Source organism: Abramis brama (assembly GCF_963993115.1).
Source record: "Abramis brama genome assembly, chromosome: 21".
Classification (NCBI taxonomy): domain Eukaryota; kingdom Metazoa; phylum Chordata; class Actinopteri; order Cypriniformes; family Leuciscidae; genus Abramis; species Abramis brama.
Window position 1 is genome coordinate 21,335,334 of NC_139983.1, and position 26,850 is coordinate 21,362,183.

General features: G+C 37.5%; 1 protein-coding gene across 2 annotated transcripts in view; it reads left to right on the forward strand.

Moving 5' to 3' along the window:
* larp1b (La ribonucleoprotein 1B) overlaps positions 1-26,209 on the forward strand; it is a 32,904-nt gene extending 6,695 nt beyond the window's left edge. Inside the window, exons 2-18 of one of the 2 annotated variants that reach the window (XM_084096780.1) lie at positions 161-222; positions 1,396-1,455; positions 2,945-3,170; positions 7,232-7,351; positions 7,980-8,142; positions 12,519-12,663; positions 12,754-12,928; positions 13,060-13,298; positions 18,728-19,090; positions 21,249-21,366; positions 21,703-21,863; positions 21,995-22,101; positions 22,210-22,373; positions 22,465-22,609; positions 22,819-22,928; positions 23,266-23,393; positions 24,369-26,209. In XM_084096780.1, the coding sequence (XP_083952906.1) occupies positions 161-222; positions 1,396-1,455; positions 2,945-3,170; positions 7,232-7,351; positions 7,980-8,142; positions 12,519-12,663; positions 12,754-12,928; positions 13,060-13,298; positions 18,728-19,090; positions 21,249-21,366; positions 21,703-21,863; positions 21,995-22,101; positions 22,210-22,373; positions 22,465-22,609; positions 22,819-22,928; positions 23,266-23,393; positions 24,369-24,746 (2,864 nt within the window). In that variant the 3' untranslated portion in view covers positions 24,747-26,209. The remainder of the gene's footprint in view (positions 1-160; positions 223-1,395; positions 1,456-2,944; positions 3,171-7,231; positions 7,352-7,979; positions 8,143-12,518; positions 12,664-12,753; positions 12,929-13,059; positions 13,299-18,727; positions 19,091-21,248; positions 21,367-21,702; positions 21,864-21,994; positions 22,102-22,209; positions 22,374-22,464; positions 22,610-22,818; positions 22,929-23,265; positions 23,394-24,368) is intronic. The other variant, XM_084096781.1, reaches the window with a different exon arrangement.
* Positions 26,210-26,850: the final 641 nt, after the last annotated feature.

Here is a 26,850-nt window from a genome sequence, read left to right on the forward strand (position 1 = left end):
TTTGCAGTTTTCTAACTTGGCAATTGTGGTAGTAGTAATAATAACAAAAATATTAATAACAGCAACTATCTGAAATAAAAGTTTATTTGAATAAAAGTCCTCTAATGAACTACATCAAACAATCAAATCACAATGTCCTATTTTTGTTCTTTGTCCACAGAACCCCAGAGTCCTGCCAAAGTTGTCCGTGCCAGCAAACCTAGATCCAGGAAGACCAGTAAGGTAAGGCGCTCTCTTATGTAAGTGAATCGCCAACTGAGACCATGTAACATGCGTTTATCTGTTTAATGAAGACAAATGAATAAACTTTGATACCAGCTATCACATATAGATAGTACATTAATCTATTTGGATAGATCATGTCTTTTTTAGTCTGTCTATTGTGTAAATCTGAAGTTTTTTCCTCCAGTCTATTTGTTTAAGAGAGTCTTGCATCTCTATGTCCTGGATCAGGGGTCAGCAGCAGCCAGTCATAGAGCAGCTCGGCTTGTGTTTGTATTTAAGTGGATATTTGTTCGCTCTGTTCTGTGTTTTTTGTGGGCGATAGTCAACAGTTTTGAGCACATGAGTTTTTGACTTTTACCTCAGTGGGACGTTCCAGGGAGAGCACATAGAGGGCTCAAATTCAGTCCTAACAGGGGCAGTAGAGTTGTCCCCATGGCTGACTCCAAGGCATGTTAGTTTGTCTCCACTTACAAACACATACAACACTTGACAGGTTCCCTTGTATGTTCATGACCCCTAGCATGTTATTTGGTGTTCTATCATGCATTACAGTTTTCTGAGTGGAATGTGAGACGTTTTGTTTATGCCTTGTAAGTTCACGTTGGTTACACCATTTAACTACAAGGCACTCCCTCGCAAATTTAGTTTGTACCGTCTAGCTTTAGCATCTGGGACACCCAGGACCCATTTCAGGACGATAGTGGAATCCGATACGCCGCTTGGAATTCTGGGTTGCTTCGCGGCTTGAGGAATGATTGACGTTCCTCCGGTAATAGAAAGTGAAATGATCTCTGAAAAGAAACACCCACACTTCCCCCACAGCGTCTGAATATTATTTTGTATGTTAAATAGTTGATGTGTAAGTTGGAAACTCAACTTAAAGAGTATTTGAGACGTAGATGTCAGTGGAGTGGGGCAGCTGCTGTTCATATATCATTCAAACTGGACGTTGACATAGCATGCATCTACACGTCGTCCTTCTAATGAGAATCATTTGGGAATAATGTTGTTTGGTTGGTTTTATGTTTGTTCAAATCAAATAAAGTTGTTTTTTGTTATGTGCATTTTGACCTTATGTCCTTGCACAGGAAGTGGATGGGAACTTGATGAATAATTTCAACTCAGTGTAACTTTTTTTTTTTTATCTCTTTCTTTCGTTCCTATTTGCAGTCAAGTGACTTCAGTGACATCACAAACTGGCCTACCCCAGGAGAACTCGCCAATAAGGAGGTGAGGAAGAATCACAACCTTTTGTATAGTTTTAGCTTGATACTTGATAGATATTGAATTTTGTTTAATTTTAGGACTGTTATTTCATTTACATTTGAAAAAAGTGACTCATTCTTTTGTTTCTTTTGATATTTGATGTGTTTTTTTATGTGAATTTTTTTTTTTTCCAAAAGGGGACATCATGATGTATGTTTTTTTTTTTGTCACAAATTGTCTCTTATTAATGAAATGATGTCTGGAGGATGTGTTGCATGTTAAAGTCGTGGTTCTCAATCCAAGGTGATGTCAAAATAGCTTAAAATGATTTAAAATAAGACAAATAAGACTTTAAAAAAAAATGGAAACATCTAAAAATCAAGACGGAAAAAAATTAAAAACCTTATCCCGTAATCACAAAAGACTGGAAACATCATGCAGATACGTTGGCCACAAGTATGAACCCTGAAATACCCTGTCTGGAATTGTGGAAATGTAATGATTTTAATTATTTTATTAGATCTTTTTTTTTTTTTTTTTATTAATTATTTTATTAGATTTAAAAGTTTTAAAACAAGCAGCTTTGTCATTACAGCAGAAATATCCTAAATCGAGTGCCATCATATTTGGTCTTGGACAGTGGAAGCCTTGGAGTCAAACAGGTTGAGAACAACTGTGTGTGTAAAAGGAATAGTTTATAAAACAAATATAAAATAGATTTATATGCTTTATAAAATGAAATAAATCCTGGCAACATTCAAACTAATGTTATCTCATATCCTCTGTATTTGTGTGTTTTTCTCTCTTCTGTGGAATGCAAAAGGAGATATTTAGCAGAACATCTTAGCTGCTGTTTTCCATACAGCAAAAGTGGATGTCAAGCTCCAAGTTGTCAAGTTGACTTTTACAGTCAAGCTCCAAAGAGAGTAAAAAAGCCATACCATAAAAGTGGCTCATATGACTCGTATACTATATTTCCAGTAACTTAGACATCATATGATAGCGTTTAAGGCATAATTCAAGTCTTTCCTTCTGGCTATTCAAATCATGTATTTGCTTGTATATTATATTGTATTTCACAAATAATATGGACCACTTTTTATAATAATATTTTTGAACATCAAATGTTCTGATCATGACAGTATAGATCCTCATTCACTTATATTTGTATGGAAAACAGCAGCCTGTTCATTCAGCTAAACATCATCTTTGTTGTTCAATGGAAGAAGAAATAAAGCATACATCTTTGAAACATCATGAGGAAGAGTAAATGTACTATGCCTTTAAGGACTGCCTTATTCCTGCGTTTTTGCTTCTCTATATGTCTGTCTGTCAGTGTTCAGATTTAGAGTTATAATCCCATAAAATGAAGAAACTTTTATGCACTGTCATGATGAACTGTGTTCACTCCATATCATGCATCTGTCTTGGGTTTCTCTGACTGGACTGCTGGCTTTATTCTGCTGAGTTCAGATTTATTTAACTGAGGTATTGATTTTGTTGCACTCCTCAGCAGCAACAGAATGTGATAAACACACATGGGAGGAAAGGGACGTCCGGACGGAGGGAGAGGAAGAAGGATCTTGGGGGAGAGAAGGGAGAGAAGGAGAGTGGAAGTGATGGGAGTGACAGTAAGGAGAACAGGGAAGCACAGTCGGATCCAATAACTGGACTTTCGAACGAGAAGGAGACCGAGGATGGAGAGGAAACACACAGCAGTGCCCCCCGCAGGAGAGGAGGTGAGACAGACTGACAGCACTAACTCATGCTCAACTACATATCAATATTTCATTTCCATGGCTGTGTTCGTAATCGAATGTAAGCTTACTACTTACTGCAAGCTGTGCAGTGTATGTTGCTTACTGTTTTTTTTTTTTTTATAAAAAAAACTTAAATAACAGATGACAGTTTTACACAAACATTTCAGAGAGTAGTGATACATCATAGACATATGACATCTTCTTTTGTCATATGACCTCATCAGATTGCATGGTTAAAACATTCCAGTTATCTTGTTGGAAATCAACTCAGTTGTTATCCAATTTTGTGTAAAAATGCCTTAAAGTTTTGGTAGTCTGATCAAATAATACACACTGTTTTCAGTACTATATGCTGTGTACACTACTGTTTATGGGTTTAGCATTGGTAAGCTTTTTTAAAAATGTTTTTGAAAGATGTCTAAGGTGCCAGTTATTTAATCAAATATACAGTAAAACAGTAATATTGCAAAATATTATTACAATTTGAATAGCCATTTTCTATTTTAACATATTTTATTTGTATTTATTTATACAAATTTACATTTTGTCAAGCTGAATTTTCAGCATCATTACTCCAGTCTTCAGCGTCACACAATCCTTCATAAATCATCAAATATGCTCAAATATGCTGATTTGGTGCTCAAGAAACATTTCTTATTATTATCAATGCTGAAATCAGTTGTGCTGCATTTTTTTTTAAACCGCTTTTATTTGACATTGAAATATTTAACGATCTATTTTATTTTAAATGTCTTCACCGTCACTTTTGATCAATTTAATGCATCATTGCTAAAGAAAAGTATTACTTAAAAAATGACTCCTAACATTTGAACAATAGTGTACAGAAGTACATACTACCAGAGAATGTCTAATAGGAAGAGAATTGGCACTCTCTGCTTACTTCCGGTTTCTGGACTGGCTGCAGTAACACGTCTCTGTCCATGCGGGGGGGCTCGCAGGCGAGTGCAGAATGAATGGAGGTCTATGGCGAAATACCCCTCAAAATCCACTTTTCTCAGGATATAATTTTTTGTCTAGTAAATTGAATGTTGTATTCGAAAGGAGATGCAAAGAAATTACACATTGCTGGGTGTTAGATTTTTTAGAGTCACTTATTTGCTTTAAAAAGTCTTTTAAAATGTCAATGACGTCATACACATCGTACGACCAGACATACAGCTTTACGGCAATCCTTCAGTCGCTTTGGTGCTTTCGCGCTCTGCACTTTCTTTTCACTCGAGGCATCAACAGCACAGCTGACACAGGTAAATACACGTGCTAGAAGAGTTTTTGTTTTGTTTGTTTCTGTGGTCCCGCTTCGGATGCCACGATGCCATCAAGCGGTATCTCTGGTCGTAATCAGTCCTTCACTGACCAATCAGCGTTCATTAGCAGAATGCTAGCGTGTTATGGGCAACAACAACTCAACCTGTAAGAAATCGAAAGGACATAAGTACTCGTTCATTCAACTTTCGACCTATAACCCATGTTGAACTTGCAAAACCTACAATAAAATCTGAGATTTCTCAACGGCAATCGGGTGAAAGATGCACATTTAGCCGTATAGCCCCATAGACTCCCATTCAGTCTGCACTCGCCCGCGATCACCTCCAGTGGAATTCTAATGGAACTGCAACCAATATCTATACAATGGGGCTAATAGGGAGTGCCAAGGCTCTCCGTAGACGGGCTCTGATACTACATACTTCAGCAAAAGTATGAGTAGTATGTTTTTATGCAATTCTGAATGTTCCATGTTACCGGAGCCATTGTAAAAATAATTAAAGAAGATCATAATCATTCCCAAATTCGTTTGCAAAATGATGTATTTTGTTTTTTTAAAAAGCTAAACACAATGGCATGTGAAGCAGACAGTCATATAGAATTATGGGTTAAGGCCATTGCACACTGAGTCCGAAATTCGCATCCGAAATTTTCGCACGTTAAAAAAAAAAATCGACCTCACGTTATGTAAATCACGCTTGCACACTGTCTACGAAACTTTCGTCCGTAATAAAAAAAATTCGGATCGGGTTCGATTTTCTGCGTTTTTCGCATCTACAGCCAGTATTGTGAGTTTTTTTGACAATTCAGAGCCACCGTACAAGCGAACGACAAAATCCACAATGGATTGAGCAGCCAATTCGATTACTAATCATGTATTATTTGGGTATAAAATATAACCTGCATATAAGTTAGCTGTTCTGTCTGCCCAGCGCTTCCGCCGGCCGTGCGTGTGCGTGTAGGCTATGTGTATGTGTGTGTGTGTGTGTGTGCCCATACCTTAGACATACACTGCCAGTCTCTGTTCAGGATCGATTGGTTCACGGAAATTGGTGGTGTTCTTTTTAAAATGTGGCTCCAGTGTCGCTAGCAAAGCATCAAACTGTTCCACTGACATTCTGAGGTAAATTTTGAATCGTTTGGGATAATTTCGCAATTCCTTGATAAGGAGGTGAAAAACTCCTTCCTCACGGCGCAATCTCAGGATTGGATGGACCCAATATTTCCTCTTTCTTTTTATCTTTTTAAGAAGAAAGAGGGCAACAAAAACAAAATCATCCTCACTGCTTGACGAATCCATTTTGTATTTTTTTGCGTTTTTTTCCGCAAAGGTTTAATAAATACGCATCGGACTCAGTGTGCAAGGTTTCTGTGCGTGACGAATTTTAAGGCTGACGAACACGAAAAAACGCATACGAAAATTTCGGACTCAGTGTGCAATGGCCTTTAAGGTCAAAGGTAATGACCCATGGTCACTGGTTTGACTGTAACATAAAACCCTGAGTGGTTAAAAATTGCTTTTAAACATCTGTCTGCTGCATTGAATGTCATGTTTCAAAGGGTTATGCAAACTTGTCAAAAGTACTTCTCGTTTCATTAGATGGGAAGTGGAAAAAAATTACTTGGCACACCTTACAAACGCTCGAACAAACTTCAAGAAATGTGTTGACTTGAACATAATCGCATGTACTTGCAGCAACCTCCAGCTAAAAAAGAGTGTGAAAAGACAGACACTGAAGGATTGAGAGCTTAGAAATTCTCGTGATGCCTGGGCGGATTTCAGACACGTAAATGCTTTAAATCTCACGCATGTCTTAACACATGCACACAGCCACACACACATTCAGACACTCAACATCCTTGAAGTATTACACATGACAGATTACTTAATTAAATGGGTCCTTAATTACGTCATAAATCTCATATTATGTCTTTTTAAATTTTAGTGTGGATCATCATTTGTTATGAATTATTGTCTAAATGTTTTGGCAGGACATGTGCAGGAGTATATAGACATTCCAAAACCAGAATGAGGGCTTTTAGTAAAGTTTCTTTCTGTTTCTGTTTCTTACATAATATGTGTGTTAAACCATATGCACTACCGGGTTTTCAGAACGGCCTTAATCTTAATTCTGGCATAAATTTAACAAGGTGCTGGAAACATTTTCCTCAGAGATTTTGGTCAGTATTGACATGAAAGCATACAGTTGCTGCAGATTTGTCGGCTGCACATCCATGATGTGAATCTCCCATTCCACCACATCCCAAAGTTACTCGACTGTATTGATATCTGATGACTGTGGAGGGCATTTGAGTATAGTGAACTCATTGCCATGTTCAGTAAACCAGTTTGAGAGGATTTGAGCATTTAAACGATGCTCAATTGATCTCCAAAAGTGTGCCAAGAAAAATCCTCCACACCATTACACCTCAAGCACCAGCATGAATCATTGATACAAGGCAGGATGGGTCCATGCTTTCGAGTCGTTTATGCGTTCATTCGTTAAAAAGTAAATGTCAATCATTTGTAAAGACGGTCAGATGTTCTTGCTTTCTTTGAAACTCAAGTTTGTCAAATCATGCTGAAAAACATGATAATAATAACATGTAATATGGTAATAATATTGTAAATGTATGTTTAATGCCCGAAACATAAGTATTAATTTTTTAATTCAAGACCACTGGAAATATTTTACCTTGAATTGCACTGTTAATTTGAGCTCTTATCTTGTCCTTTTCTTTCATGTGTCCCTCAGGCTGGAGAAGAGAGAGAGATTTCTTTGACACAGCAAGTGTTCGCAGTGAGGGCAGCGATGTCCGTGGAGGCCTGAGGGGCAGGGGCAAAGGTCGCGGTCGGGGCAGAGGTCGTGGACGAGGTAACAAATAAACATCCCTAAACACTGTTTCTCACAGTCAGACTGTCTATTAATTCAGTTTTATAGTTACAAATTATTGATGTCATGTAAAATTAAAGTGAAGTTGGAGCTGGATGTACATTCTAAGCAAATGGAATGCACACTCAAATCTAGTCGCCTTAAAATAAAAAATCAGTCTTCTTTTCTGCCGTCTGTGCACAAAAACCTACACCTGACACAGTGTTTCCCACAATCATGATGCTTTTTGTCACATTTGCAGCATATATATATATATATATATATATATATATATATATATATATATATATATATATATATATATATAATATGAAGAGTTCAGATGCATAACCCTCTAAGTGCCATCTGAAATTTTCTTCTAGAATGATAATTTTTATCAAGCTTGTATATTTAAGTTCAGTTATTTCACTTAAATGGCAATGAAAATCACCTATTAAATGTCATTTAAGTGAAATTACTGAACTTAAATATACGAGCTTGATAAAAATTATCATTCTAGAAGAAATTTTCAGATGGCACTTAGAGGCTTTTGCAAATGAACTCTTCATACATATATACATGCATATCTCTATAACATGTAATATTTTATATCTTATCTCCTTCTTTCCAGGTCGCTATGATTTCTCCCACAGTTACCGGGACTCTTACCAGGATAAGTCCACGGTTCCAGCCGAGTTCGGCACTAACATGATCTATTACTATGACGACGGTAATCGCGTGCAGATGTATACGATTGAGGAGAATTTGCTTAAAGAATATATCAAACGCCAAATGTAAGTTCCATATCTCTCCTCTCTTTGCATTTAAACTAAATACAGCACACTATTTGCTTGTTCAGCTCTCCGGCTTTCAGTGTACCAGATAGTTTCTTTTTTTATTGGTCATATTTGGACACATTAGAGAATTTGTACATTCATGTTTTATCTTCAGTTTAGTAACATAAGCCAAACAGTGTGAGCATGGCTGTATTAAAATATGGTCAGTCTTTTAAAAAAGTGTTTAATGCATTACCACCAGCAGGGGGAGCAGCTGCAGCATAAGGCGGCCTGGCACTGCCTTGTCTGCACGTGTCCTTAATTTAGCTCCTCTGCCTTATGGATGATGGGGAAGGGGTCAGATGATCTGGGTCAGAAAGATTAGGGCTGAGGACACTGGGTGCATTGTGTGTGTGGGTGCGTTTCTTAGTCAGAAATGGCAAAAAATAAAAAAAGACTTTTGCATTTCATGTGGAAATGAAAATGTATATTGTATGCATACAGTCAAAGTCTGTGTTCATGTTTTCCCTCTACTACCCAGCATGTGTTTATTGTTTTGTGTGTGTGTTCATGCCCATGTGATCTTATTCTCAGAATTCAGCCAAGCTTACTTCACTCAACACTGTGAACGTAATGAGCTGAAAGTCCACAGGGAGCAAACACACACACACACACACACACGCACACAAAAACATATGTGGTTGATGACTGACTGTTTAAATCTGAAACCTGTCTTTCAAAAACAGTGAAGAGAAAGGGGTGAAAAGAGAGAGAAAAAGAAATAGATATTAGATATATTAGAGGTTGACCGATTGATCAGTTTTGCTTGATCTATAACCAGTTCCTGGAACAATCAGTTATCGGCAAAAATCCATACTGATAGTTTTTCCAGGTTGCGACCATTGCTGGAGCGTCTGAAAAGGATCCACTGTCATTACACAGTAAGAGAGTGTCCTCTAGAGGTGAAAGAAAGACTAACAATGATGCATCGTAGTGTTTGTTTTGACACGTGAGACTGCGAAGCACTGCTACTTTTGCGGAGTGATTTACTCCAACTCTGAGCGAACTCTCTGCTCCTCACCACGGGGCTTCTCAGGTGCTGCGAGCAAATCACTCCGCCCACGTAGCAGTGCTTCACCTCCTGAGAATATAGTTCCCAGTATGTATATGGTTAGAAGATGGCTGTGTCTCATGTGACCTTGTTATTTGTACATGCTTTGACTATACAAATCACAACATGTAAATAGGAAAATGTTGGCGTTATTTTGTCACTTATTGGGAGCAGTATGCTAGCTGGAGCCATTTACCTCCAGCATTTGTGCTAAGCTAGGCTAGCGGTGGGTGCATCAGACAGACTTACAGCACGCACGGAGATGAGAAGGGTATGTATGGACTTATCGAACTCTGGAGGATACGGTGAATAAGCTAAAGTCCCAAAAAGTCATCGTGTTCCTTTAAGAAACCAATGTTTTTATGACCTTTAAAGATTGTGCGGAAGGCAAAAGCTTGTATTATCATTTTGTATGCGTCCATTGCAAATCACTTCCTTTTCAGCCTAAGCTTTTCCGGGTCAGTACGTCTACCTTGGGTTGTTTTGCCAAGTTTATAGTGTAAATGCAGACATCGGATATGGGTCACTTTTAAAAGGAGATGTAAGCTGGTCATCAAAAAAAATTGGATATAGTTAACACATCGGAATTGGGCATCAATACCTGCAGTGTAAATGCAGCCTTAAAGTGTCGTATTTATCCACCCAATTTTGTGTCCATTTATTTTTGTATGTGTTAAAAAACAGTCCATTTTTAATATCTTTTTGTTATTTGTGTAATTTGTCACGTTTCTAAGTTAGTTTCTAAGTACTTGTACTGGATGTTGCCCCAGGACAGTTTTTCCTCACACCCAAATACACTAGCGAGTGAAACTTGCATAACACCTCGGCTGAAACTCCCCAGATTAATTTGCAATGTGGCTTATGGGGCAACCTCAGCTGACTAAAGCTGCTGGAATGTAAGGTGTGTTCTGGGTGGAGGCCACACTGTTCCTCCTAGAACACTTCTGCTGCTTAAAGGGGAGGTTTTTAACAAATCCTCATGTATGCTAAGAATCATCAGGGTACTTTTTAGGAACTTGCATCTGTTAGTAGAAATTTGATCAACTTTTCTCCAAACCGCTTGTCCACAGAGTCTCTTTATTATTAGTGTACAATATTTAAATGCGAAATTCAGCAGTGATAGTGGAGATCTTGCTGCACCTGGTCTCACTGGAATCCAGCCAGAGGCTCTGCCATCTGCAGTGGGACTGCACCGTTCCTCACCTGAAACAATACACAAAACCCAGAGGACAGAGATTGACAGAGAAAGAGTGTTGATCTGTGAATGCATTTGTTGCTGGAATTGAGATGGATGATAGCTAAACGGATGTGAGACTTCTGTCTTATTCCCATGATGTCCATTTCAGTTCTCTCTTTGAGTTTGCGACTTTGCACATTTAACCATTAGTGTAAGTGCAACTGCCTGCAGCAGTTACAGAACAAGACTGTAATACCCAACAGAAAATTTGAACAAAGCTGTTCTTGGATATGTGCACTACATATCCAAGATGTATTTTGCTCTACATTGAATCAGACCGAAAGAGCTTATATTTTTTTATATTGTTGAAAGATAATAACAAAACAATAAATAAATAAAATTGTATGTGATATAGGGTTGTGCCGATAGACGATAGTATCGTGTATCGACGATAGACAGAGATATCGCCGATGGCAGATGCCTTTGACGATATCAATACGATAATTGGCTCGTTTTTCCATTAATGTATTAAATCATTATTATTATTATGAAGCTAGTATAGTTATTAAATTAATTAGGAACTACAATTATATTTGCCTTGCCTAAATTCATAACGACATCACCACATAACCACACTTGCGCCATATCACGCGCGTATGAGGACTCCTCAAAGAAAATGTTTTTAAAACAGACAAAACAAAAACTACATCCCAAAACGAAATTTCATTGCAAGGTGATCCATTCACAAATTGTCAAGAGTGCTTTAACAGACGCATAATTTTTATACAGAGCCTAGATGAAGACGCGGCATCGTTGTTCGTCAGTATTTTGTTTCCATAGCACATTAACAAAATATTTAATGACACGAATAACACTAAAAACAATACAATTACAAAATATTAATTATAATAATAATATCAATAAAATGATATAGGCCGCCTAGGCCTAATAAAAGTCTTTAGTTCACGAAGCATCTGTGAAACTCTGCCATCTGTGAAAATCACAAGCAACTTCAAACTTGTTTAACAAGAAATATTCTTCTAATTTTTTCGCTGTCAATAATGTAAGTCCACAAGAGAAATATTCAGCCAGTAATTAAGATAGTTGCTGTAGCCTACCGTTATCCACCGTCGACTCTGAGAGAACGTGCTGTTAATGCAGCGAAAGCTCAGTCCGTTTCTGCTTTCGTTTTCAGGGATTGAGCGCGTTTACATGCACGTTATTAACTCGATTATGCTGAATAAACAGACAATGCATGTGGTCATGTAAACGGATTAACCCGTTTTCCTTTATCAGAGTCAAGTCATAAGTTTAAGTCGGCGTATAACCGATCGACTTTTAGATTTTTGCCTCTGATTTCTCCTGGCATTTAAAACACCTGCGTTATTGAAGTGCGGTGCGCATGTGAAGTGCATCCAGACAGAGAGAGCACTGGTAGGAGGACATATATCGCAGACTCCGACTCTTTCTTGAATCAAGAAATTAAAACGTGTTCACATCTCGTCAAACAGTCAAAATGCTGCAGATCTGTAACGGCATGAGAGGATAATGTGTGTCCGTAAATTTCCCGCTGACATGTTGAAATACTCCGAGTCAGATACAAGAATGATTAGGATCTTTTTTTTACCTCACTATACCAGGAAATAACCTGATTTAGCCTATTAATAAACACTCCACCTTTGCTAGCAAAATAGAAAAAAGATTCTCATTTAAAACGAAGTAATAAAACAAGCAAATTGATGAGTAAATAAGCAAGTTAATAATCAAATAAGTAAGCCCCGCCCCCTCACGATAATATCGTGTATCGCCGATCTCACAGGCTGACGATAGGACGATATGAAAATGGAGCATATCGCGCAACCCTAATGTGATATAAAACACAATATTTTGAGTATTTTAATTTGTGATCTTATTTTCATTTATTTGTATTAAATAAACAGCTTTAAATATGTGATGTGTAATGATATCTAAGTTGTAGCTATCTATGCACTAGCTATTTTTGTAGTTCATATTTAATTATACCGTAATTAGAGGCAGCAAATGTAAAACTGTACTGTTTAATTATTATTTCGGAGTTTACATATGGCTGTTTTTGTTTATTTTTAGTGAATACTACTTCAGTCTCCCAAACCTGGAGCGTGACTTCTTCCTGCGGAGAAAGATGGATACAAAAGGCTTTCTGCCCATCTCTCTGATCGCCAGTTTCCACAGAGTCCAGGCCCTCACCACCGATATCAACCTCATAAAAGAGGTGACATTGACCTACCTCTTTTTCAGGACACGTACATTAGAGATTATTATCGTTAGTCTGCGTTATATCTGTTTTTATGTGTATGAGCAGGCGGTGAAGAACAGTGATGTCGTGGAGCTGGTTGATGAGCAGATCCGTAGGAAAGAAGAGCCGGAGCATTGGCCCATCCCTGGTCCCCCTCTAGACTCCCCGCGCACAGATTTCTCCCAGCTCATTCACTGCCCTGAGTTCGTCCCAGGACAGACATTCACCTCCCTCAGCACAGGTTCTGATGTGTTCTAGCCTTTTTCTTGTACTTGTTATTGTTTTGCAATTATGAATTATTCTGTTACTGTTTCCCTGACTTTAGCATTCACACTCACTCACTCACACTTTCTCTCTCTACATGTGTCACAGTATCGTCCTCCCCAGTCAGTCAGCACATGGATGAACCCGCTCTGGTGAATGGCCAAACTAGTGATGACACCGACACAGCCAAACCTCAGTCCAAAGAATCCTTTCCTTCCGACTCAAAAAGCAGCTCTAGTGAAGATGGGAATACCCCAAAAGAGCGGTCCAGCAGTCTCTCTGATCCAGATGTCCAGCCGTGGATACAGGTGGAAAAACGACACAGAAGCTCCTCTGGAAAAAATAAGGTACTTCCGAATCCGTTCAGACTCTAGTGATAAATGTCAGTGTTTTGTAGGGATGCACTGAAATCTGACCAATACCATTAAGCCAACGTTAGTTTTTATGTAAAGGCTGATTTTAAATTAAAATGCAATACTATTTTGTCTAAATAAAGTAAAAATGAAACAAAGAAACTAGAATCAGTTGTTTTAAATCCTACAAGTTAATTTAGGCATCACAACATTATAACAGTGTTAAAAAAAAAGTGTTAGATGACAACAGAGAGGTAATCTAAATGAAAAAATGAAAAAACAATGGAAAATGAGCATTCCCAATTAAATATACATTACTGATCAAAAGTTTAGGGTTGGTAAGATTTTTTTTTTAACAGTTTTTGAAAGTCTCTAATTCTCACCAAGGCTGCATTCATTTTGATCAACAGTCATTTTGAAACATTATTGCAATTTAAAATAATTGGTTTCTATTTTAAAACATTTTAAAATGTAATTTATTCCTGTGATGTCAAGCTGAATTTTCAGCATCATTACTCCAGTCTTCAGTGTCACATGATCCTTCAGAAATCATTCTAATGTGCTGTTTTGGTGCTCAAGAAACATTTCTTTTTATTATCAATGTTAAAAACATGGTTCTTTGATTAATAGAAAACAGTGTTTAGTTGAAATACAAATCTTTTGTAACATTGTAAATGACTTTTACTGGCACATTTGATTAATTTAATGCATCCTTGCTCATATTGCCACTCCTGGGTAAAAAATGGGCCAAAAATAGCAAAATATTTAGTGGTCTTTTAATGGTCTTCTCCATTTTAATCACAAATAACTGGTCAAGAAATTAGCAAGAATTGCACTCAATGTTAATGGCTTCAAACAGTTCATAGGTAGTTGGAAAAAGTCTCCCATTTCGTTTGAGTCTAATGTGAGACCAAATATTCACTATAAGGTTCAACTCTGACCAGTCCTAAACATGAGCCTGATGTACTTGTTCTCAAGCCACTTCTTGGTTGTCTTTGTAAGTTGGGCAGGAGCATTGTCTTGTTGAAAAAGTTGTTTCGATAACAACTTTTCATTTGTGGGAAGCAAGCCATCCTGCAATATTCTCCTGTACTCCGAAGCATTAACCCAACAAACACAGAACGTTGGCACAACGTACCTAACCTTCTAACAACGTTTTATCAACATGGTCAAAAGGTTGCTATAACTACGTTGTGTGGTGAAGGTTGTAACAGCGTTGTCACAATGTTGACATTAAACCACCGTTCAGGGCCATTGCTTAAGGTTGTGCCAACGGTGTCTTGACAACCACTGGACTACATATGTGCTCGTCACTGCCCTGAAGCGCGAAAATCAGCCTTTTAAATTTCAACTGCCGGTTGGGCTCATTGTGTTGTCTCGTTCTTCATCGAGCGAGGATACGCGAGTATTGCGTTTTATTTACCTCAGCTAAATAAGATGCGTAATTATTCAAACACAACCTACAACTTCATTTTCTAATGTGACTAATGTAGTCTAATGTGACTTTAGTCTCATTCGTTTCTTTGTTCCTCTGGATTTGTGGATGTTTCCTGCACTGATTCCATTTACCGAACTTTATCGTCCGGCTTTCGACTACTGTCCGCCATGTACAGAACCGGTTTTGTTCATTAAATGTTCTGATCTTTGCTTTTTATGTTTTATTTATTATACTTAAAAGAAATTTGTATATTCATTTATTTCATTTTTGTCACAAATGTATGACTTTTGGAAGTGCAATTTGATTACCATATATGCAGTTAGTTTTAATAAAGTTGAATTAACGTAACCTTCTGTAATTTTTACTCTTCAAAGTGTACACTTACAGGTGTTGATTATAATTAAGCTAATTTACTGATGGCCCCATTAAATAATAATAAGGATAAACAAGATTTTAAAAAACGATATAATTATCTAACATCTGACTAATTAACCTCAAAAATAAAATGCTAAATAGGGGATATCTATAGGCCTATCTAGCATAAAAACAAAACATTGTCAGAACGTCGTCTCAGTTGCTGAATGTCGCGCAACAACGTTGCTACAGCCCTGTCGCGTCTTACAATTGTACGTTGTTACAATGTTGCGAGCACGTAGACAGCGACGTTGCCATAGCAGAAATGCAATGTGCCACAGACGTTGCCACAACGTAAATGTGTTTGCTGGGAAATGACTTCTCACAGTGAAGCAGTTCACCAATACCAGCAGTAGGGCTGTGACGGTGGCAGTTTTTTACCACCGCAATGGTAATGGACCAACTACCGGCGGTGGTTGGGGGGTTGTTTTGAAATAAAAACAAAACAAAGAAACAACACACTAAAGCCTGTAAAGCATTGAAATAAATATCAGTAAATACCATGGTAAATACTGGTAACTTAAATAATATAATAAAGTTGAATCTATTTAAAAAACAAAACAAAAAACGTTCGTTTAATATTTCCACACAAAGATATAGCCTACCGCTCTGCGCTTTGACAGGGATGTGGGACACGAGTGAACTTGTGAGAAGTCATTTCCCAGCAAACACATTTACGTGTTCTGTGGCACATTGCATTTCTGCTATGGCAACGTCGCTGTCTACGTGCTCGCAACATTGTAACAACGTAGAATTGTAAGACGCGACAGCAACGTTGTAGCAACGTTGTTGCGCGACATTCAGCAACTGAGAGATGACGTTCTGACAATTTTTTGTTTTTATGCTAGATAGGCCTATAGATACCCCCCATTTAGCATTTTATGTTTTGAGGTTCATTTTTAATTAGTCAGATGTTAGATAATTATATAGTTTTAAAAAAATATTGTTTATTATTTAATGGGGCCATCAGTAAATTAGCCTAATTATAATCAACACCTGTAAGTGTACACTTTGAAGAGTAAAAATTACATAAGGTTACGTTAATTCAACTTTATTAAAACTAACTGCATATATGGCAATCAGATTGCACTTCCAAAAGTCATACATTTGTGAAAAAAGAAAAAAATTAAATAAATGAATATACAAATTTCTTTTAAGTATAATAAATAAAACATAAAAAGCAAAGATCAGAACATTTAATGAACAAAACCGGTTCTGTACATGGCGGACAGTAAACATCCACAAATCCAGAGGAGCAAAGAAACGAATGAGACTAAAGTCACATTAGACTACATTAGTCACATTAGAAAATGAAGTTGTGGGTTGTGTTTGAATAATTACGTATCTTATTTAGCTGAGGTAAATAAAACGCAATACTCGCGTATCCTTGCTCGATGAAGAACGAGACAACACAATGAGCCCAACGGGCGGTTGAAATTTAAAAGGCTGATTTTCGCGCTTCAGGGCAGTGACGAGCACATATGTAGTCCAGTGGTTGTCAAGACACCATTGGCACAACCTTAAGCAATGGCCCTGAACACGGTGGTTTAATGTCAACATTGTGACAACGCTGTAACAACCTTCACCACACAACGTGTTTATACCAACCTTTTGACCATGTTGATAAAACGTTGTTAGAAGGTTGGGTACGTTGTGCCAACGTTCTGTGTTTGCTGGGAAGACCATCAATCTCTTTTATGATATCTTGTTTTCTACTTATTGTAAAAGGTATGAAAAGCTAATTTTATCTTCCACAAGGGCAGGCATTTAGGCTATGTAGGCCTATATTGCGCTGCCAGAGAAAGCGAAACAAAAATCACCTGTGCGTGTGAAACGCGCCTTACCAATGGGAAGAGAAACGAGATTCCATGGAGGGATGAGTCACAATTTTTGAATATTCGATTAGTTGATTTAATTATAAAATATCTAAAAGGGTTGTGCGATTATTCTCTAAAATAAAATCTCCATGTTCTGGTGCTGATGCGGTGATGACGCGTTCATGTAACCAGAGGGCGACGCTGCCAATAACGCATATAACAGCTGTCACAAAGAACCGGCAAAAGTAATGGTTATGAATGTGTCAAATATAGCAAGGAGACATTTGAATTGTTTATTAATAAACTAGTGTTTTCTGTGTCAGTGTCGGGCTGCAAAGATGAAGTTGACGATGCTGACTCGTCATCTTCGCAGTGAACGCACCTATAGAGAGAAATGCACACTTCATACGGAATTCATAAGCATATGCTAATCGGTTTATTTTCGTTTTGAATTGTTTTGTTTAAAAGTAGACAATTCACGCTTTCTATATGGAATAACTAATGGAATATTGTTAAATTCACTGATAATCGGGTGACCAGATCGCAAACCAGAATTCAAAGCCGACAAAGCTTAAATTTATGGGCTCACACACAACTCTCATTCGTCATGAATCCAAACTTTTCCGTGGCTGTGATGTTGCTAACCTATTATTTCTTTTGTAAACAAAGCTTTGTGCTTTACTCATGGCATAATATTCATGTAAAACAGTATTCACATACAAAAAAAAATTGTTTTGGTGGACCACCGCCGGTGCTACTCAGCCACCGCGGTGGCGCCTTACAACCACGGTGGTGCGATTGTCAAGTTTACGGGCACAGCCCTAGGACCAGCAGCTAAAAAGGCTCCCCACACAATGACACCTCTTCCTCTATGCTTCACCGTGGTAGAGATGAATTTCAAAGACATTGCAACAGTCACACCATGTCCACACAACTCTGCTGAACCACTCTGAATCAAACTTCCCATATTCTGCCAAAAACTTCATTCGGTGTTTGAAGTTTTTCCGAGACAGCAATGGCTTTTTAAGTAGTGCATTTGCTTACATTTTGTTAATTTCCTGACAATAACACATAATTTCCCCCCAATAATTTGTGGTTAAGACAATTAAAAACTTAGTGTTTAGCCATTTTGGGCTTGGCCCATTTTTTTGTGCCCAGGAGTGTGTTGATTCTCAATATTGTCCAATAACCAAAAGTGTTGTGCATCCCTATTAGTTTGCTTCATTCATTGCAAAGTCATTTTAAACTATATCACAACTGTAGAATATTGTAAAACAACAAAAAAAGCTTTTCTTGCTTTTTGGGTATTTCTCGTTTTATAAAACTTTGTTTCTTTATAATTTATGCTTCTGCTAGAGGATTTCTAGCATGGTTTGATCACACACCTCTTTCCTTTTCCTCCTCCATATTTCTTCATCCATCATGTCCTCTTTCCATCCATTGTTCCATCTCCTATCCTGTGGGTGTGCAGACCTCAGTAACTCCTCTTCCTCCTAGCTCTCCTTCTCCTCCTCCTCTTCCTTCTCCTCCTCCTCCTCGTTCTTCTTCACCTCCTCGTTCTTCTTCACCTCCTCCTCCTCGTTCTTCTTCACCTCCTCGTTCTTCTTCACCTCCTCCTCCTCCTCCTCCTCCTCCTATTCTTGAGTCCTTCCCATCTGCAGTTGAGTATTTGTCTTGCTTACTGTTTTCTCTTGCATCATTTCTTTTTCCATATTTATTATAAGGAAATAAGACATGTTTTGTGTTTGCTTCAGGAGAACACAGAATTGGTTCAGTCCAGCCCTAAGCAGCCACCTGAAGCAGTCCAGGAGGAACTGGACTTCCTGTTTGATGAAGAAATGGAACGGCTCGCAGCGCCTCGCAAGAACACCTTCACTGATTGGTCAGATGACGATTCTGATGATGAACTTGATGACCGAGACGTTAACAAGATCCTGATCGTTACTCAGACCCCCCCTCACCTGCGGAAACACCCTGGGGGCGATCGGACAGGGAATCATGTGTCACGTGCCAAAATTACAACTGACCTCGCCAAAGCCATTAACGATGGACTGTTCTACTATGAACAGGATCTTTGGACAACGGAAGACGGACTGCCAGATTGTCCCACTGCCAAGGTGAGAGTGATTGTGCTTTGTGAATTATTATTTTAATGTAATATGTAATTTAAAGTTTGTCCAAGTAAAGAGTTATTTAATAAACTGTCCAAGATGCTCTTTTCAGTATAGTGAAAGGTGACCACGGCTGTCACTGGTCAGCACCGACTTTCATTGTATGGAATAGAGCAGCTTGACAGAATGTTCATTTTGGGCTGAAGTATCCCTTTAACTACATAATTGATCAACATTCCCCCTTATTTTGAATGTTGAATATAACTTATGTTGAAAGGTTATATTTCTTACAATGGCTCTGTGGAGTTGCCATCATATGAGCGACGTGAGTTTGACATCTTGTCATCATATTTCCCCCCTTAATACCATAAAATACACTTTCATTCAAAATGTATATATATTTATATTTATATTTATTATTATTATTATTATTATTAATATTATTATTATTATTATTATTATTTTTATTTAGACCAAGACTGCTTTTATTTCACTAAAAATACAGTAAAAACTTTACTCTTGTGAAATATTATTACAATTCAAATAACTGTATTTTAATATCTTTTAAAATGTCATTTATTTCTGTGATGGCAACGCTGAATTTTCAACATCATTACTCCAGTGTTCAGCGTCACATGATCCTTCAGGAAAAAATCTAATATGCGGATTTGATGCTCAAGAAACATGGCAAAGGATTTGTTGATGGATAGAAAGTTCAAAAGAACCGCATTTATTTGAATTAGAATTTTTTTGTAATGATGTAAAAGTCTTTAATGTGACTTTTGACCAATTTAGTACGTCTTGGCTGACTAAAAGTTATTTCTAAAAAAAAATCCTGATTGAACAGTAGTGTAAACAAAAAAGTTTGCTTCAAAGAGAAAATGAGTAATTTTCACTCATTAATCATAGTTTGTGCTGAGTGTGGTTAGTTCAGCAGCTGTTGGCTTCAGATAAATGTCCATACTCAGCAGTAACATGGGAATTTTCCCACTGCAAATGTTTGAATTGCTTTGTGGTTACCAAAAATATACTGAAATATTTGCTTAAGAGCACACATTGTGTCTTTGCTTATTTCTCAAACAGTCTGTGCACTCTAGGATTCAACTTGTGATCACAGACCTCTTTAGGGTTTGATATGTGCTAATATCTGTATTATCAATTTTATCATATTATGATTACGTTTTTTAGTACATTGCAATTTTATCACAATAAGCGTTATCATTTGTTTTTAACAGTACAGTGACAAATACCTGTATGTACCCTTTACAGTCAGCCAATCAGACAAGAGCTCTGTGATAGAACATGTGTAGAGTTCTGATCTCGATTGGCTGAAAAAAGTATGACGTATTTAGATGTATGAGGCCATTCACTGAAACATTAACTGAATCTGAGCCGTTTGCAAACTCTAAAATAATTTGGCTGTTTAATTTGAATCGAATGAGTCAGACACTGAGTGTGTTTAAACTGCACAGTGGTATCGGGGTTATCCACCTGTTCCTGCTCATGGGAGTCGTAACACCTGTGTTAACTAGACCAAGGTCTCTGTGGGCTGGAGTTCATAGGACAAACACCTGATAAACAGCTGCACAAAATGACAGAATAAGCACATGTGGTTTTCTTCAAATGAGTTAAGAGTTTGTGATGTCACTCTGAGATAAAATTAAATGAAATGATTTCTCATTGTTGAGAGCTGTGATGTTAGTGTGGAATTTTAAACATTAATGTTTAAGAACATAATATCAGTCATCTGTACCAAAAAAAAAAAAAAGTCCAGACATTCATCTCTCTGTTAATGCAAATTATGTTCTTGGAAAACTTCTGATTGACTACACTGTCGGATTTAATGCTGCTGATGGGCCTAAAAGCTTCACTTTCAACGGCCGAATAGACTGAAATCTTTATGATGGACAATAAAGTTGTAATTTCTAAACAGCTGCAAGTAATAACCGCTGACAAACCTGATCAAGTCCACTGCCTGCAGTCAGATACAGAGCAGTTATGATATATTGTTCATACTGGCAGAAACAGGAAGCCCATCAGGGCAGTTTGTCTATGTTGTCTATGTTTTTCAGTTTGATGCTCCGCTTGTAATTTTAATGCTTGCAGCCTTCTTGAAGTAATGTTCTTGCTCTGTGTATAATGTCAATATGGTTCACATTTATAGGATATGGAGAACTTTAAAAAACTCAACGTGATAAGCCAAGATGAATTTGAAACTCTGGCCCCTAAACTTCCCATTGACGCCAACCAGGAGATCCCACCCCCTCCACCATGTCAAACAGGTGATTGCACACTTCATATGTCTATGAGATAACTATGGAATCTCTCTGTCGATCTTTGTTTTATTAATGAAACAAATATTTCAATAAACAATTAATTAAATATTTATTTATTTAATTAATTAATTATTTAATTGTTTATTTCAATTTTACTCATTCAATGTAATTTATTTAATTTTACTCATAAAAAAATTTTTCTATGTGAAATGTCGCAGATTTGTACAGATGAAAGCAAGATTTTATATATAAGAAATTACTTGGTTTATTTTAAATTCCAAAGTTTTATATTTCCATGTATTTAAAAAAAAATATATTATTAATTTGGTTATCTTTCTGTAGATGATTCTAGCATGGCTCATTCTCTCCCCACGGATGTCCCAGAATCCCCCAGTGTGCCCCGTACCCCGCGCACACCACGTACCCCTGGAAGACAGGACCCCACCAAAACCCCACGCTTCTACCCTGTCATCAAAGAAGATAGTGGCAACCTTGATGAAAAAGTAAGTTTGTACCAGGCAAACAGATTTTGTGATTTTAAGGATGACTTAATATATATATATTTAGGTCGATGCCGGAGTTCTTGCATATATCCTAACCAGGTACAAATAAATTTTTTCTCTCACCCTTTTAGACTCCCAGAAAGAGGAAAACCCGTCACAGTTCTAACCCTCCACTGGAGTGCCATGTAGGCTGGGTAATGGACTCACGAGAACACAGACCCCGCACTTCCTCTATCAGGTTTGTAACTTTTTTTTATTTCTTGTCCTTGTCCTGATAAAAAGCACTGAGGTGAAAGTTGGCTCAACTGTGTATCTTTCTCCTTTTTCCTCCTCGTCCTCTGTACAGCAGCTCTAATGCTTCTCCGTCAGAAGGAGCCCCCGCTCTGTCGGGCAGTTACGGCTGCACCCCACAGTCCCTGCCCAAGTTCTGGCATCCATCCCATGAGCTTTTAAAAGAAAATGGCTTCACCCAGCAAGTTTACCACAAATACCGCCGTCGATGCCTCAATGGTACACTGATTATTTTGTTTTTACTCCGCAGATTATATTACTGCTTTACATGAATTTCTCATGTTTGTGTATTTTTTTTTTTTTTCCTCAGAGAGGAAACGATTGGGTGTGGGTCTGTCTCAGGAAATGAACACACTCTTCAGATTCTGGTCCTTCTTCCTCAGAGACAACTTCAACAGAAAGATGTACGAAGAGTTCAAGCAGTTTGCCTTGGAGGATGCCAAGGAGAACTACAGGTGAGAGTCATGGTCCTGAATTCTGTTTTATCTGTAGATCTTATCTGGAGAATTTATTCACCTTTGAGAATTCAGATGCTTAACCAGGCAGTAGGTCAACCAGGTTAATTTGACCCCTTCTCTAGAGCCTCGCAGTTTTGCAAGAGGGTGCATAAATAACAACCAAAATAAAAAAGGTTTCTTAATGTGTGTTCGAATGTTTGTCACAGGTACGGACTGGAGTGTCTGTTCCGGTTCTACAGCTATGGACTAGAGCGGAGATTCAGACAGGACATCTTCAAGGACTTCCAAGAGGAGACCATGCAAGACTATGAGAAAGGTCAGTCACTCATAATTTTTGACTAAACAAATATAAAAAAAACATGCGAAGTTTTAACTTCGGTGAGCTGATGGTAGATGGTGAGCATATCACTCACCATCAGTGTTTGGTGTTTTTTTTTTTTTGTGGGTGAAATTCACTTACTCAGGACTTTGGTGTAAACCTATTAGTCAACCACCACCTCTGCATGACTGTCATGTCTGCATTTCTGTTTTTAAATGTTTACATCAAATGTCAATCACTAAAACTAAATCTGTATGTATTTCTTGATCATTTAGTCGTGATGTTTTTTGTTTTTTTCACTCTACATGCTGGTGTTTTTTTGGGGTTTATGTAGGTCAGCTATATGGACTGGAGAAATTCTGGGCTTTCCTGAAATACGCAAAGGTGAAGAATCAGCCCATTGACCCCAAACTCCAGGAATACCTCAGCAAATTCAAGAGCATTGATGATTTCAGAGTAGATGTGAGTATAGGCATCAGTTTCGATGTGAATGTGATCCCTTGCAAACTATGCAAAGGGAAATAAGTTTTGGAGTCCAGAATAATATATTAAAGGGTTAGTTCACCCAAAAATGAACATTATGTCAGTAATTACTCACCCTCATGTTGTTCCAACCCCGTAAGACCTTCGTTCATCTTCGGAACACAAATTAAGATATTTTTGATTAAATCTGAGAGCTGTCTCACTCCTACATAGGCTTCTAAAGACGCTATAACTTGCTGGCCCAGAAAATGTATTAAAAACCTCGTTAATATAGTCCAAGTGACTACAGTGGCTCAATCTTAAGTTTATAAAGCGACGAGAATACTTTTTGTGCGCAAAAAACCCCCAAAATAACGACTTTATTCCACTATTCATTTCCTTCTCTCTGGGCCTCGAGTTATTTCACGTAGTGTTTTAGTGCAGACTGTGTTGCACGTCACCACGTAGGCTCACTATTGGCCGACGCTGGTCATGTGTGTGATGCGTGTGACGTGCAACACAGACGGGCTGCGCTAAAACACTACGTGAAAAAACTCGAGGCCCAGAGAGAAGGAAATGAATAGTGGAATAAAGTCGTTATTTTTGGGGGTTTTTGCGCACAAAAAGTATTCTCGTCGCTTTATAAACTGAAGATTGAGCCACTGTAGTCACTTGGACTATATTAATGATGTCTTTAATACATTTTCTGGGCCAGCAAGTTATAATGTTTTAGAAGCCTATGGAGGAGTGAGACAGCTCTCAGATTTAATCAAAAATATCTTAATTTGTGTTCCGAAGATGAACGAAGGTCTTACGGGGTTGGAACAACATGAGGGTGAGTAATTACTGACAGAATTTTCATTTTTGGGTGAACTAACCCTTTAATATTAGTCTAAATGCATTTAATTGCTTTCTAACTGTGTATAATATTAGTCTATTTGCAATCTAAATCAAATGTAAATCTCCTGCCCTTAGCCACCAATGGCAGAGGAAGGAGTAAGGAGGAAAGCACACTCGTCATCCACAGGAGACGAGGTGAAACGTAGACGACACAACTCGACATCATCATCGAAACAAACCCCCGTCTCCAAGACATCTTCAGACAATCAGCTGACCACTGGAGGAATGACAAAAACAGCCACGACTGATCAGGCCGCTGCCACAACGACAACGAAAACCACCAATCAGCCGTCAGCCAAGGCAGCCTCAGCCAATCAGAAGAGCGGCATGGCTAATGACCCGTCTACAAAAGCCCCACCCAAAGAGAATGTGAAGAAGAATACCTCATCGGATGCTCGCAAAGGAGAGGCGGCGACCAGCAAAAACAAAGAAGCCCAACAGCCAAAGAAATGAGGCCCTTACTACACTATATACAGTATTTGAGTGTGATGATTCTAACTCTAGAGCTGTGAAAAGATTTTCAGTGCTGATGCAGGCTTACGTTTTACACCGTAACCTCAGAAGTGAGCCAGTCAAACCGTTAGAGCAAAGACCAACTGTCAGAACGCTGCATTCACAAACTGAAGAAGAGTAAACCAGAGACGTCTTTGTGTTGTACAAGACACTTTTTCTGGACAGGTTAACTTTCAGAAGATCTTTTTGCTTTCTTTTTCTTTTCTTTGTTTTTTCCCCCACAGTTAGTAGTTTCAGAATCAAGTACGCATGGTGAACTTGTTTTGCTGTAAAGTTTACAGAAGATGCATTCCTACATCGAATGCAGTTTTATCTTTTTTTTTATTTCATTTTACCTTTGCAAATGCCTTACATTTCAAAAGCAACAAAAAATATTATTATTTTACAGCTCTGTCAGCATAAATAATTATCTTTTGGTGTTTAAAAGTATTTTTAATTTGTGTCTGTGCATTTCCTGCACAACACACACATTTTATCTCATTTATTTTAAAGACAAAAAACAAAAAAAAACAAAAAAGCTCATCAAACAAACAAAAAATCTCTAACTTGAACTGAGGTTGACACAAGATAACACACTATATAGCTTTTTGCATTTTTTTGCTCTTTTAGCTTGTGTAGGAAATATGACATTGATGGAATACTATGTTCTTTATGCTTTTATGATTAACTGAGTGTCTGAGCTGAATATCGGAGAAGTACATTGATATCAGGCCAAAGTGGCGAGGGATTGTAAAAAGTGTTAACATCTTCAGGAACTACATGATGTTCCTGCTCTTAAACGAATATTGTGCCGTTCTCAAAAGACGCCACATCTTTAGGTGCAGAGTAGAGGAAGAGAAAACATCTTTGAACTTTTTATTAATTTCGACTTAAATTGGAAAACGTCTGTGTACTTGAAGTTTCTAAGAAATGTTATCTTTTTTGAGAGGAATTAACCTTCCTTTTAAATTTTTAATCCTATTGGAGTTGAGTTTGAGATAATTTATTGTTTTACTCTCTTTTGAAAACTTAATTGATTAGAATCTTTTTTATTGATATTACAGAGAGTGTAAATGACTGCAAACATGGTGGCCCAGAGAATACTTTTATCTGCATTTTTATTTTGCAGGTTGGATCTTTGCTGATAAATTAAATCAGTGTTTTTTTTTTTTCCTCACTTATGATCATTAATCAGACACTGAATTGATGTCCCGATTGTATCATATTTGCTTATGAAAACTGTACATAAAAAATATTAGAAGCAGCTCTCTAATTTCAATCAATTCATTTTTATTGATTCATTTTATTGTGAAGTTTTTGTTTGTGCGCTTGTGTGTTGGTATGCATGTTGGTTTTTTTTCTTTCCTCATAATTGTAAAATGTAAAAAAAACAAAATATATTAAAATCTGTTTATAAAACCCCAAAATAATATATATTGTATTTCTTGTCAAGTGTGCAGTGTAATGTCGTTATACTGGGTCTTACACGGTTCCCACACCTTTAAAACAATGATTTTTCATGACTTTTTTCATCTGTACGATTACTAACAACAATAATATTTTGCACTCACAAAGACTGATATTTACCCAATATTTTAGAGCTGAGCATAACCTGAAGCATGTGTTTTTATATAGAAATTTGTTTAAAGATTTTTCAGGCCTGCAAGCCCTCTTAAAATTCCATAGCATGTCCAGGTTTTCCGTGACTGTGGGAACCCTCTTAAAAAGAAACGATAAACACAACACACTTAAAGCAATGCAGCTCCTATTTTGTAAGCAATATGGTTCATTTAGTATACACTGTAAACAATTACTTTAGACTTAAAGATCAGGCACTTTTAAACAATAACAATAAGTCTCCAGAAACTGGGGGAGTCAAGGGACTTGGATATAAATTGTGTAAGCTTGGAGATTCTAGTTTGTGAAGATAAAGGTCTGATAGGGCGGGGATACTGTTATCCTTGTTAAATTTTGTATATATACGTATAAAGTGATATAGCCTGCCATGTAATTTTTCAAGCTGTTAAATCATTTTGGTATTCAATGCACATCCATTTTTTTTAAT